Source organism: Patella vulgata, chromosome 7 (genome assembly GCF_932274485.2).
Source record: "Patella vulgata chromosome 7, xgPatVulg1.2, whole genome shotgun sequence".
Classification (NCBI taxonomy): Eukaryota; Metazoa; Mollusca; class Gastropoda; family Patellidae; genus Patella; species Patella vulgata.
Window position 1 is genome coordinate 38,422,108 of NC_065885.2, and position 15,739 is coordinate 38,437,846.

Genomic DNA, 15,739 nt, shown 5'->3' on the forward strand with positions numbered 1-15,739 from the left:
CCGGGTATTAATAATAGATAGGTAATACATTTCAACAATTTGCTTGCGCGGAGGGGTGTCTATTAGTTGTTACGTACCAGCCTGGTATTATAAAATTAACGCTAGACTCAATGATGGACCTTTATGATCTAAAGCGGGGGGGGGGGGCTTAAACAATCTGGGGCTACCCACCACCACGCCACTCAACATAAATACAGCAGAAAAAGAAAAAAAACCTAGAAGAAAGTGAATAGTGAGAAAAAAACAGATCAGTATATACAGTATAGTATATAAATTATCATAGCTTATTGGCTATAGAATTTATCTATGGTGCTAATACATCACTGACCAACTGGTGTTAAAACGTCAAGTGGCAGTAATTTATTACCCGCAAGATGGCTTAATAATGAAGCATATTGCCCATGGACCATGGTCAAATGTTCTGCAGAATTTACTGTTAACCTTATTAAAACTTACACAGACAGGATGTTCTCCTGCTGTTTGACTCTCTAAACATACGGCAACCTCAAATTCTTTTAACATATCACCAACTAGATGGATTTACCGTTATTCACCAGATATCTGTATTAATACAAGTCTAATATAATTATATTTAACGCTGTTCACCAGGTATATGTATTGTATAAGGTTTATTTACCGTTATTCACAAGATATCTGTATTAATAAAAGTGTAATGTTGATTTACCGTTGTTCACTAGATATCTATATTATATCTATTTTCTTAATGTCCATTTCCTTTTGCCTAATAATCCAAAAACTTAAAACGTTGTCGTATTTTCAAATATCAACAAGTTTCGTATACAAGACAGGGTGCACTTACATGGTACTCGGTTTATTTTGATAATTTGTAATTGTTTTCATACTGCGGGTATGCAGAGGCGTAGCCGTGATATATATATTTGGGGGGGGGGGGGGTCCGCAACCCTAACCCCTAACTCATTTTTAAAACCCCTCAAAAATATAAACAAACACCATGTGGCCATGCTGTCTACCAAGACACCGCGTGCATTATGGTTACGTTGCTGGCTGAGCGGTCGATAAATATTTGGTTTAGGCGATAATGTTTTTGGGTACCTACATGCGATTCACTCTGATAAGTGGTAGAAAAAAATTAACAAAATATTACTGACAGGCTAACTAGACACAATTTTATGGAACACAGTTACTTTTCACTTCAAACATGTTTCCAGGATGATTCTCTCTGTGTTTAATTTTAGCAATGTAAACCATATTGGGATATGTACAGGTTTTATACAGATAGAATCTTAACTAATCCTAATAATTGTTGTAAATAAATAGGAGTTTGGGCCTACTATGTAAATTTTTTGGGGGGGTCCAAGTATATTCAGACCCCCCATGTGTTACGCCCATGCGGGTATGGAGAGCTCTACTCTATGGGATTTTGGAATGGGTTTGGGGCTTAACGTCGCTCCAGTACCCTATTTAGGTCATATTGAGACTAACATTCTGTGTTATTTAACTCTATGATTATGTGTGCAATGCGAAGGAATAAATTATTCTGGGTAACGGCGTTTCGGACTACTCTTCTTAGAATTCCACCTTGGTTTGTCTATGATTTGTATTACCTGGCAAGGACATTTGTATCATCGGTCGGGGGAACGAAAAACGAAGATTCCGAGTACACATCGGCGTGCACGTTAAAGAACACTTGACAGTTGGAATTCGATATAAGAGTAGGCCGTAGTGCCGCTGTCCAGGCAAAATTTCCCTCAAAACACACTGCATGGCATATGTCTGTCTTTATTAGCCTAGTCGCTGCAGAAAAGTGGGACGTTAATCCCCATTTTGTTTCATTTACTGTTGTGTTTCAGAACACCTGTGTTGCACTAGTAAGCTGAGCTATGATGTACTATGCCTAACGAAGAGTGGATGACGCTGTTGTACTGGCAAGTTATCCTCAGTACACACTACTAGGTGTTACGCACGCCTTCATAATCTCTCTTGATGCAGAAACATAGGTCCTTATACCCCTTTACATTTAATAGTCATAACCATAAGCATACAATTACTCTGGCTGGGCTTCTATTTAAAATTTTAAAATCATAGATATGAGATAAGAAAATTTAACGCTGATATTCAAAGAATTATAACTGATAAAGGTAAGTGGTTTATTGTCCGTTTAATCTTTGGTGCTTCCTTTGATGTCACCGATATACTGGTTGGTCGAGATCTTCTTTGACCTTAGTGACCGTGGATACTCCACCTTTTGTGAACCATTCTGCACAAATTATTGAAGATGAAAGAAATAAACAATACTGATGCATCATAATATGTCATCGTAATTTGGCTGTGTAAAACATCAAAAAGCAACTATATACCTTATCTATTTCAATATAAACCCACATGGTGAAGTGTGAGATTTTCATAACGTGTTTGACTGGTGATAAACCGTTATTCTCGTGAAGGGTTGGATGCAAAATTACCTTTGTAGATCTTAGACGGTTGGTAAAAGATCGATTTACATTATAGTTACATCAGACATGTTTAATTTATCGATTTTAACGTCCGTTAAACACTTCCATTGCTTATTCAAAATGAATAACATTTATATTTAGTGGCGCCGGAACAGCGGGGCTATCTGAATGCAAATGTCTCCCCTGTCCTTAAAATCTAGGGACAATTTCCCCGCTGCCCCTTACAGTTTTGTCGGCTGTGCTTTAAAATATATTTCGACAATATATCTTATAATCTTTCATCTTCAGGGTTGAGATGGTTCAGTACCTCGTGGGCATATAATTATGTCAAAGTGAACCAAACCGGTCTTTGTGCATCTTGTGATCTAAGCTGTAGTTTAAATTGTAACCGGTCAAAAGACTTCCGATTTCGATTTCATTGTTTCTACGACTGAATTTTAAAGATTTTCTTGGTGGAGGACACCGGGACTCCCTCAACCCGGATGGGAGACACCCCACCAACCTGTTGTCCCCCCTCCCCGTCCCTAGCGCCTCTGTTTATAATATTCTTTGTGAGGTTGACATGGTCTTTTTAAAGGAACATAATTAATTTGGTATAATTAATTTCATCTAGGCATAATTTTCTGAATCAAGTATTCTCGACGATAAATTCCAATTCATCATCCAGTATTCTCACCAATTAAATCACAATTTCAATTACGCTGTGCTGAAAAATTCACCGTGACATACTTTCTTCCCAATATTTACCACAACCATAGGAAAATTACAATTAATCATTCGCTCAAATCTTAATTGTAAGCCGATGGAAAAAAGTTTTTACATTGTCTATCAGATGTTGATGCTGTGTAGAATGCATGTAATTTACCACGAAGACAAAGTTGACATTATGAGCTTTCAATAGTGAAATATTTCGAAAGTCATCAAATTCGGTAATGACCCTTTAAGCGTTCATCACTCAGGTGGGCTATCAACTTATATTTATACTACCTGGGCATATTAATTACTGTCTTACTTCCAAAATAATGAACTTTTCTATTCCAGGACGCATTTCGGGCGGCAGCCCTTTTTTCGCCTTTGCGAGATTTATCTATTATACGAAATTACAACTATCCATTCTTAAAAGTGGTGCTCGTCAGTATATTATATATCAAATTTATATAGGTTTATTTTGAGATCAGAGAGACGACTTAAGGAGATTGTTTTTTGTATTGATTTCATATAAGCAAAATTACTTGCGTGTGGGGAACTGTATTTATTTTCGCAGCCATGGTGCCATTAGGGTGCTGGGAGGGGTGAAAGCGTGTCGATCAATTAATATACGACATCAGTAGGAAGCCGTGAGTCCGATTCCACGTTTGTAGGGTCTTCTGCCTAATATTGTGAGCTTTATTTGACCCCAAATTGTATTTCCGATAAATAGGTAAGTCCATGGTATTATGCATGTATAAAGGTCATTTTTTTTAATTACCAGACAATGATATATGAGAATTATATATCAGTGCCAAGGTTTCTACTGTTTCTCACATAGGAATGTTGTTAAGACAAGTAAAGTGATCTGATACAAACCATATACATGTCCACTAGCTACATTCTTAATTAAAAAATCCCAATAGACATGTTTTACACATATAATTGTAGTATCGCTATCACGTTACTAGCCATCTCAGGTGTCCAATTGATAGTGAAATTACACTGGAGTGTCAATTTTATTTACCTTTCCGTTACCTTCACACCCCTCTTTACTCTAAATTTAGATTTTTTTAATAGCCTGGTTCACCCGATCCAATATTATTACCGCCCTTGTTCCCACTTTGTCAGTGATAACGCCTGTGAAGCTGGTAGGCGTGTTTCTCCGGTCATTCGAATGACATTGACAGTAATCGATTAGCTATGCAAGATTATCTTTTTTGGCCAGTGTTTCATAATATAATACAGACAATTAGACTGAATATAATACAGTCTATAAGACCGAATAATACAGATTATTGAACATCATAAATGTTTCAAATGACATGTTTTTTAAGCAAAACTCAAAGTTGTACATTCACAGAACACTTAATAACACGATTTTACGTTATATAGAGATCTATTTGAAAAACTTGATTTTCCCGGATTACCCGGCATACAAATTTTTTTGAAGTGCCCTTTTTATAAATATACTGTTTATAAATCTTTCATTGAGAACGGGAAATGGTAAATTTTGGATGATTCATATTTTTGTGTTGTCCATGCGGTCAAAAGAATAGATCATTGGTCAATCTTGAACGATGCCATTGTTTGCAAAACACTTCTACTTTATTTCTAGTTATACTTCTACTAAGTAACCAGTTGAAAATCGGGATACGATTAGTAATGTTCCTTTCAGTATAAAGGTTGAATAAATTCATTCAAAATCAAGGTACATTTTTTAAAATCTTATTTTTTTTTTGTCCGCCCAGTTTAGACTATAGTTGAGTTAATAAAGGTCTGTATATTCTTTAAACTTTTTCAGACAATGTGTGAAATTTGATTCTTTCCATATAGCATGTACAACCAATTACTTCAATACATGGTTTACATAGAAAGTACGTCTACAATATAAACAGGTAATTTAATCTTGACATCATTATGTGAATAAAACATCATTTGATCTGCAACTTACCCGGATTAAGAGGTCGTCTGCTGGGGGTAGTAGTTGACTTTATGAAAACCAGACGTCCTTGAGAAAACATTACAAGAATTTGCATTAAGATTATTTATTCAAAGTTGAAGTTTACTTTAACTGATAATGACATAGATGCAAAAATTGAAATCATTCCAAAACGTGCATGTATTGATAAAAACATCCACATCCAAATTTCTAAACAATGTTGAGATAAAATTAAGACTCATTGGGTGGCTCCTAAATTTTGCTTGCAAGAACTCGTATTATAACTTTCCGGAAAACTTGTTTTGGCATATGGAAGTGTGGATCCACACTTGTTCTAAAACAATTTTCTTTTCAAAAATGACACTGTACAGGACCAAACTACACGGAAAATAAAACCGAAAAGACAAACCTACGGACAATGCGACTACAGACACTGCAAGAAATAAACAAATATCAAATCAAGTGAACGATTCTGGGGCAAGCCGTAACCGTCCAGTGTGCTTGGTGAATTTTGTGCATAAAATTTATCAATATTATTTTGTTGTTTTGTGGGGTTGGGGGCTTGATGGGTAAGGCATGGGCTGACTATGCAGATGTTGGCTGATAACGTTCCTTGTTGCTTTTCGATGTGGTTTCCCTGGCAACGAACAGTTTCTAGTCGTTCAGGTGGACGAAAATCCGATGTCCCGTGTACACATTGGCCTACGTGTAAAAGATTAATTTGATGCAGAGTAGACAGGAAGTGCGCTGTCCGGGCAAAATTTCCCTCATCCTTTTATTACCCCGGCTGGTGCAGAAATGTAGGAGATGAAACTCTATTTCGTTTTTTGGGGTTGGAAAGGTTGGCTTAATTATATGAACAAAAGATAGATTCATATAATTATATAATCTGAAACAGTTAGCGTTGTCAGAAGAAACGAGTTAATCAGCAAGATTATAAAGCTAACATTGTTTAATGTATCGACGGTAGGTCTATGGTATGTCTTAAATAATTCTTATAAGCAATGAACAAAATCTTGTTTGTGCCATTATCTCAATTTAGATAAATAAATTGACAATATGTCTCCTAAAGAAAATGTTATAATTTTGATGATATAATGTAATAAACAGACACAGATCTGTAAAAGGGGTCTTCTTCAAACAAAACAATGAAATAAGAGTTGCCAGTAAAATTTACACCCACTAAAATTATCACTGTAGTTTTGTATCGTATTTTGAGCAAGCAGACGAAATGAAACAGGGGCGTATATGAAGGATAAAAACGTGATGGGTCATAAAAAGATGAAGAACTTGATGAAAGTAAGGAATGGTGCCAACAGGTATACTTGAAAGGTACCGATAGCATCAATTGTTATAACCGTTAATGAAGAAGAAATGACATTAACATGTATACTTATTCAACTAATGTCTCGTACTCTAATATTGGAGTGAAAAAAGTGAAGCGAATGCATATTTTATTAGGCGTTGCGCTCCAACTAATGTGTTAGTTTGCCAGGGCAGCTGCTTATTTCACATGTAACAAATTTTAGAGGATTAGTCCATTTCTTTCAACAGGAAATTCTATAACTGTACAATATCCACTTTTTACATTTGATTTGATATTATTAGATAGAAGAACATATTATATCAATATTATAATCTATTATGGATGATAAGTAATTTAAATTATTGGAAACTTCCTGTTATTACTATTCATACTATAGTATCCTTGTGATGTGTTTATAATATAAATCAAATTAAAGCTTAAATATCTAATCAATAGTTTTTGTTCAAACATAACAATATTCTTGTCCCTCAAGAAATACATTGCATGGACAATGCAGATTTGCAGTATGCCGCTATTTAATTTCTATTAGCAAATCAACATTCTGTAAGGCAAAAGGATTTAAAAATAAAATTATGGGTCGTGTACGTAGTTTAAAGAGACAATAACCCTTTGGGGATCTGCGTCTGACTGTTAGAAATCATTCTTGATTTGATGTGATTCGGCTAAAGGTACATCGGGGATGTTCATATTAGATTTTAATCAAAATTAAAACAAATTTGTATATTCATCGCTGTAATACTAACGGTTAAAACTTCGATTTATAAGACGTAAACATTATTTAGCGGGAATCGGTTATGGAAAACTTCTGAAATTCTTCTCAACTACACAGTGATACAAACCCCGTAAAATCTAGACGAGAGTCTAGTGTCCCCACCGCTTGGTTACCACGTTCGCAGGTCAGTACATGTCGATAATTAGATGAGCTTCAGTTATTACAATATAATTCAAAATTAATCACAATTATATTCTTGTGGAAAGTGATAATGCCGGAAATAAAGAACTTCCATTATTTTGTCTACAACTGGACTGTGTTCATTTATTACATTCAGTTTGAATTGATTTGAAAGTGATATCTTTCATACAAATGTTAAATCCAGCTTAATTCTTTTATCAACAGTGAATACATTTGTATTTACCTGTAACACTAATCTAAAACTGTAGGTGTGTGTATATAATATGATATACAGATAAACAAATAAACAAATACCTTCTATAAATATGCTTATCTCTAATAAATATATACATGCATATCAAATGAAATGAATAACCTTCTATATCCTATCTATGTTATTATTTTATTCATATAATAGTTGTATATTTAGTATATAAGTCTTTATTCTTCCCTTTTATATATCGAGCTACGATTATTCTTTATTTTCGTACATATTGGGTTCAAACTAAGGGTACAACTTTCAAAATAATGCAAATAACTAAATCATCCTGAAAAACTCGCAGGTCTGTATTGAAATAAACAACAATATCTTTAGACTTTGGGGAATAATGGTTTTAGCTTTACAATTGGGACTTAAGACAATACCTGAAAGTATGCAATGTGAAAATAAAACACCTACTTACAAAGACATAGTCTATGATAATGACATAGTATTGCCAGGCAACGGTTACGCCCACAAACGCTTTGTGGACGGAAGCAGGATTGTTGAAGTGTGTTTTGTCAGCCAAAGAAGTAATAAATATATCACAGAAACTGATCTCAATAGCAAGCTCAAATAGTCTGTGAGAAATGAATTAATGAGGTGCCCTGCTCATTGCGTATATGACGCGTTATCCCAGTGATATCGTTCCGTTCTACTCCACTAACCCATGGGTCCATTCACGGGATTTTCAAGAATTCAAATTATCTGCCCTTGATTGTAAATTGAGTCTACAAACCAATCAAAAAACCGTTTATATACCAGTCTTAGCGTCATTGTTTACGCTCACTGCAATACAGTAGCTTGTACGCTCGATTATGAAAAGGGATGCACGAAATTTAAAGTCAACGAAGTGACCACACTGATCCGCAGTGAATATTCGCTTGGCCGCACTTGCGAAGTGACATGCACACAAAACGACGTCCTAAAATATTTTGACCAAGTTTGCATCATTAGCGTCATTGTTTACGCTCACTGCAATACAGTAGCTTGTACGCTCGATTATGAAAAGGGATGCAAGAAATTTAATGTCAACGAAGTGACCACACTGATCCGCAGTGAATATTCGCTTGGTCGCACTTGCGAAGTGACATGCACACAAAACGACGTCCTAAAATATTTTGACCAAGTTTGCAACACCGATTCGGCTATCTTAGTTGTAGTAACTTCCCTTCGCCAACTCGATTAGACGATAAAAATACCACAATTATCAGGGGCGGATAATTTGACTGTGTGTTTCTCTCGTGAATGGATCCAAGGAAACGTACCTAAGTTGCTTACCCTATTCATTTGGAATCTAGAGAATTGATTATTAGGTACTTGTTGTATATTACATGGGCCTACTATTTCGCATGTAAAATTTTCAAATTTATGGTTGCCTTTTTGTACCTAAATAGAAGAAAGGCACATAAACAATTTGGGCATCGAATCAAACGGCGACATCAATCCTATATCGACTGCTGAACAGCGACAGCAAGTTTAAACAAAAGGAACAAGCCAACAGTGAGGCTTATGTCACCCGCCAAAATAAAAAAATAGATAACACATATTAATTAATTGCACATTTATCTTTTTCAATAGTATCGATCAATCAAACTGATTATCTATACTTAGTCTAAGCATAACATGTTCACAATCAAACTCAGTCAAGGTTTAGAAGTAGCTAGTAATGAAACCATACATTTCATCACTCTCCATCAGTTTGAATCAGTGTTGTTTAGCTGTGCTAATAGTCCACTGCTTTCTTCGGGACAGCAAATTACAGTGTTTCTACGACAGGAGCAACAAGCCAACAGTGAGGCTGATCTCCGCCGCCGAAATCCCAAAATAAATAGATGACACATTGATAAATCGCACATTTATTTTTTTTCAAAAGTATCAAGCAATCAAACTATACACCAAGTTTCACCACTCTCTATCAGATAGAATCTAGATTATCTTGTCCTAAAGCATTGACCAATGTTAATCATTTAACTCAGTCAAGACATTCACCTAATGAATATCTACATCAAGTTTAAACATTCTACCTCAATTAAAAGCAGAGTTGTTATATTCCAAAGTCTTGACCAATCAAATTGCTTATCGCTCCTTAGCCTGAGCAGGTAATGATATAATGAATCTATATTCGGAGTTTCATCACTCTCACTTCATTATAACCAAAGTTATCGTGCCCCAAAGCATCAGCATATCAGATTGCTTATCTCTGCTTACCGTAAGCAGACAATGTTCATCATCGAACTCCATCAAGGCATTCACCTATTGAACGCCTACATCAAGTTCAAACATTCTACCTCAATTAGAAGGAGAGTTATCGTGTTCCAAAGTCTCGACCAATCAATTTGCTTATCGCTCTGCTTCCCCTCAGCAGAAAATATTCATAATCGAACTTAGTCAAGGTATTGATGAAATAAAGCTATACAACAAGTGTCCTCACTCTCACTTAATTAGAACTAAAGTTATCGTGTCCCAAAGTATCAACCAATCAAATTGCTTATCTCTGCTTACCCTAAGCAGAAAATTCTCATCTTCAAACTCCATCAAGGCATTCACCTAATAGACAACTACGCCAAGTATGAACATTCTAACTCAATCAGAATGAGAGTTATTGTGTTACCCTAAGCAGAAAATGCTCATCTTCGAACTCCACCAAGGCATTGACCTAATAAACACCTACACCAAGTTTGATCATTCTAGCTCAATTAGACAGAGAGTCATGGTGTCCCAAAAAGTGTGACGGACAGACAGACCGACGAACCCATTTTAATAGTCCCCTGTTTTCTTCGAAAGGCGGGGGACAATAAATCAAATTTAGTTGGCTTTACATGGAGACTTGGCAGGTACAGTAACTCAGCAGGAAACAACCGTGCACGAGAGGTTGTTGGTAGTGCCGTGCCGTTATGAAATGTAAATGAAACGATTGTGGTAGGTTTTTAAAATAAAGATATGAAAATAATTGTATATTCCGAATCACGGTTCTATGATTCTCTGGAGGGATGTCTGGGTTGAACAGCTACGTAATCAAAGGGAGAATAATCCAAAATTGTATATTATTGTAAAAATTACTATTCACTACAGCTACAAACTTCTAGTATCCAATAGCCGTGAAGGGTTCATTGGAAAAATGTGACCTATTGTTAGGAAAACACATAATGCACACACTTCAGGTGAAGCAATATTTGGAATGCGAAAAATTCAGCATGACTGTGACTTTCTCAACGACTTTCAACTGTTGCATATTTATATTTTTATCCTAGAAATTTAGTCCTCGACTCCACTCTTTTTCATTAATATCGTGAATGGGTGAGTTCATAACATAACAGTCACTCTCATGTGTGACTCCGCTACAATACGTATAGGTCTCAGATTTTATAAAGTACTCAATAGAACTAAACTTGCCAATTCCTGGTCATTTTTCTATATAAAATATTATTTACAGAACATGACATTCTAGAATATTAACTGTCTGTAAATGAGTGAATATGGCTATTTCTTGTCAAAACTTCAAACATTCATAACTTTGCTCAGTATAGTAATTCAACAGAAATTTTCAATAGATTCATTTTTCATTAACCATTTTTTAACTATACAGCAAGAATGGACAGCTCTTTCTCGAAATCTCCTATAATATATCTTTAAGAAGGGTATATGGAAATGCCATTTTCTTAAAATTCTGAAACGTTATCAAACATTTTTTGAAACAGGAGAAAGGATAAGATGGTTCTATCGGGTAATAGAGATAAATACCTTACAATTAAGTTCTAAGAAAATATATATTTTTAATATCAAGAAATGTATATAACAACAAATTATCTTTGATAACATATTGTGCTAAGGTATTTTTATACTATTTAACAATAACATTTGAATTAGTTGCTATAAGCAGATTCGTTTTCTCAGAGTTATAATAATTACTCAGAACATCAAGTACATGTGGTAAAGTGTTCTCTGTTAAGTACAGTAAAGAATGAATGGTTCTATATTCTATTGACAATTGCTAATTAAGGAGGATTTTGCCCATTCAGTGTGTTGTGTTTCTTCCTACTCGTCACAGATACAGGCTCTTTGTTTGATTATAACATGCAATTTCACCATATCCATATTGACTAAACTTTAATAACAAATTGATAGACTATCTACTTTTCATTCCCCCTTGATTTGTAACCCGTCATCAAAACTGAACTTACATGTATACCATGAATTGGAAGCAATATTTATGTGCTCAGCTATGTAGGTATACATAATAAGTATTTCTGAATTTGATTAATTTATGAAATAAAACAAACAGAATCTAAAATCAAACAGCACATGATAAAAAAGACAATATAAAATACAAATCAAATTGTGAAGGATTAAGAGGATTCATCTGACCACCCTTTAATCATTTAGTGATGTTAACCTTTGGAATGAATGTATATGAAAGTATTAAATCATATAAAATATAAACTATTATTTTGGATGTTTGACCGTGAGTATGAAACAAAACGACAATTGAACAACCCAGAATTTATTTGAAACACAATTCTGTCACGATGTATGAGAAGAAAGGTGACATAATAAACACCATGAACACATTTCATCTGTGGTGGTTTTGAGATACATGTAATTCAATTCTGGCTGTTCAATTTATAGTAGTCAGAGTGATACCAATATACAATCAACATATAACCACAAATTATGTGATAAATATGAAAATACACACATTAATAGAGAACAAATTTAATATACGAGACAATTTCTTAATCTATGGTAACTGTCTAGTATTCGTTGACCTGACTACATACAAACTACTATGAATAACATTTAATAAAAGCACCATAATAATTATGTGACATTAAATGGCAATGTTTTATTAATAGATTTTGTTTCGTACATATATAATTCAAAAGTGGCCCTATCACTTTAATAACCCTTAATCTATTAACTAGGACCTTCAAATCAGATTGTGTGTAAATTTTGAGACTAATCTGCAGATCCATTTCAAAAATTAACTGTTTTGAGCAACATAATCCATGTTGAATTAAACAAGGCACACTTGTTTTCAAAAGAATTTACATTATGAAGCAAATATTGTAAATTATTAGATATCACATGAATAAATATATAAATGCATAGTGTGTATACTATAGTTATATCCATGAGACAAAAATAAACATATTTAATATAAGAAAAATATTACATATTATAAAAAACTGATTGCAATTCATATTATTATTTTTCTTTACATTATTTACATATGATTTACATCTAAACAGGACGACTAACATGAGTAACAATAGTACTTAATATACAGTAAATATATCTTAATGAGCATTTGAACTAAAAAAAAATAATAAATAATATTGTAATTTGATACCGTCACCATTATTTAATGTTAACAATTAAAAAAAAAAAAATTGTTTAATGCCTCATGTTCTGAGCATGTGTTAATTATTTGAATTTAAATATGTTGAGATGTAGTATCAGGGATTCTAAAGAAACATGCCCAGAATAAGAACCATGAAGGATATGCGATTATTATTATATAAAGAATAATTACAGTGGAGTAAATACAATAGAATACATTATTTGTATTTTGTGGTTTTAATCACCAGATATATTATTGGTTTGATGGTTTTCATCAATAACTTACGTAGACTAAATAACAGACTAGAAACATATCTATATACATAACAGCAGTTAAAATTCAACAAAAACTATAAACATATTTTATTATCACCAAATATCAGTTTTCATTGTTCACTTTTGCTCATTCTTTCCTTTTTTTCATTCCATTGTAAAAATATTGGGAGTTAAAAAGATCATACATGTCTTTTTGATATCAAATATGAAGAGCTCTGGTTAAATAAGGCCACTTATTTCAGATATCTAATGTAAATATGATACTTTTACTGATTTTGAGTTCATTACTTTATTTTTTTCCGTCTGGAGTAATTTTATTGGAAATTGGTGAAATTTTTCATGGTAGGCTGTTATGTAAATTTGGTGTGTTTGTGTCAGTTATTTGCAGTTGCAGTCACTTTTTTTCAGGAAATTACTTTCTGACTTGGAAGTCTATATTAATTTTATCCATTATTTGTTTAGATAATTATATATCTCTGATATCAATTTAAAGGTTTTTGAATACAAAATTTAAACTTATACATAGTTGTGATTTAGCCAGAACTGGTCACAAATACATCAATAGTTGACAAAAAAGTGAAATTCGATGTCAGTGAAATAAGTACAAGTCTATATTTACAAAACTTAACTCAATTCTTTATACATACATTGTATTTATAACTTGATTCATTATACAAATTTATATACAAATGTAAACTATATAATTATGCTTCATATAAAATTATTTTATACATGAAAACAACATTTCTAATACAAATAATAACATACGCAGTTTAAAATTAGAGATACATACAGAATGAAATTAATATATAAATTGTAATTCAATAGCTTGTTTTAACGTATCAGATCAGCTTGTAAAATGAGATGCAACCATTGCTGGTTTTCTTTCTCAATGACATATCTACCAGGAAATCATATTTGTAGCAAACTATTTACAGTTAAATGTGTCATTTTAATGACCAATATGACGCTATATCTTTATTCAAATTTTATTCTATAATATTCTTGTTTAATCTTGATGATACCAGGTAAATAAATGCTTGTATAAATTTGACCCTTCTGACATTATAATCACCTATCTACCACGCTATTACAGGTACATAAAAACAACATGACCAATTAGAAATGAGCAAGAAGATTTAAGCATAATATGTGACCTATTTAAGGCACAATAATTGAATGTTTTAAAGTATTATGCTGCTGAATCTAGATCATGATTTTTAGTTGTATCTACTAGAGTAAAACCATCACTTGGTGGGCCTTTACTTTCAACTTCAAGTTGTGCTGGATCTATCATATCATCAACATCACTATCTTCTGTAGCATCGGTACCTTGTTTATCTAAATGACCTTGTACTGCAGCTCGTAACTAGAAAAAGAAAGACAAGTTGAAATGTTTTCATGTGGAGGCAAGTATTGGTACCGGCAGAGTTTTCAAAATTGATTAATGCTAAAGAAACAAATGCCTCTTCCAACCAATAATGATTTGGAATGGATCTAATGAATAATGATTTGAAATGGATCTAATGAATAATCGTTTGAAATGGATCTAATGAATAATTATTTGAAATTCATCTAATGAATAATCTTTTGAAATTCATCTAATGAATAATCTTTTGAAATTCATCTAATGAATAATCATTCAAAACTGATCTAATCAATAATCGAAATTGAGCTGATCAATAATCATTTGAAATTGAGTTAATCAATAATTGATCCATCCGCTTTTATAAGGTTATTATCCACATTGTTTGCGTAGCATTATTTTAAATGATAATCAATTCAGGCTTACATGGATTTGCTATTAATTATATGATACTTTTGATATCTGAGGACTTTTTTATTTTGTGTTTTTAACATTTTCAAGTGTAAATAATTTAATTAAATCAACCTGTCCATAATATCGTATTTCATGTATTCGACATGTAATAAACAACAACTGACCTCTTTAACCCCAACCACGCCTACTAATCTACCAGTATTAGTAACATAAGCATGATTTAATCCAAGTAGAGAAAATAATGAATGAACCTGAAAAAAAAAAACACATCAATATTCATGTATTCAAGACAATTATAACGATTTATTTAAGGACTGTATCTGTCTTTTGGGATATGACATATTAAATTAAATATGAAATGCATCAACTTGGTATACATTTGTTTTCAAACATACATATAATGTAATATACCTTATGTAATGATGTTCTCTCTACTAGTTGAAATGGAGCTGGATCTATCTGTACACCTTCCCACTGGATAGGTACCAACAATTGACTGTATTCCCATCTATCTTGCTATAAAATATATCACATAACAAACTACATTTATATAAATACTCACTATACGTTTATTTTTACACCATCCATGTTCAACAAAATTTAAATGGACAACGTAATCTGTATAACGGTGTGCCCTATTGAATATGTTGAGAAAGCTAGTCAAAATTTGTCAGTAAAATGGAATGGGATATGTCTAATTGTAAGCAATTAAAGTTCAACTTACCTCTTCCTTTGTTAAATGTTTAACACGAATAGGTTCTTGTGGCTGAAACAAATATTAAATAGATGTTAACATCT

At 33.1% G+C, this 15,739-nt stretch overlaps 1 protein-coding gene across 3 annotated transcripts in view; it reads right to left on the reverse strand.

The window, feature by feature from the left end:
* Nucleotides 1–11,298: 11,298 nt before the first annotated feature.
* The window catches only part of LOC126828703 (chloride channel protein 2), a 47,410-nt gene continuing 42,969 nt past the window's right edge, over nucleotides 11,299–15,739 (reverse strand). For all 3 annotated transcript variants that reach the window (XM_050558645.2, XM_050558647.2, XM_050558648.1), the window contains 4 exons: nucleotides 15,666–15,707; nucleotides 15,353–15,457; nucleotides 15,106–15,192; nucleotides 11,299–14,530 (listed from right to left, as the gene is read on the reverse strand). In XM_050558645.2, the coding sequence (XP_050414602.1) occupies nucleotides 14,354–14,530; nucleotides 15,106–15,192; nucleotides 15,353–15,457; nucleotides 15,666–15,707 (411 nt within the window). In that variant the 3' untranslated portion in view covers nucleotides 11,299–14,353. The remainder of the gene's footprint in view (nucleotides 14,531–15,105; nucleotides 15,193–15,352; nucleotides 15,458–15,665; nucleotides 15,708–15,739) is intronic.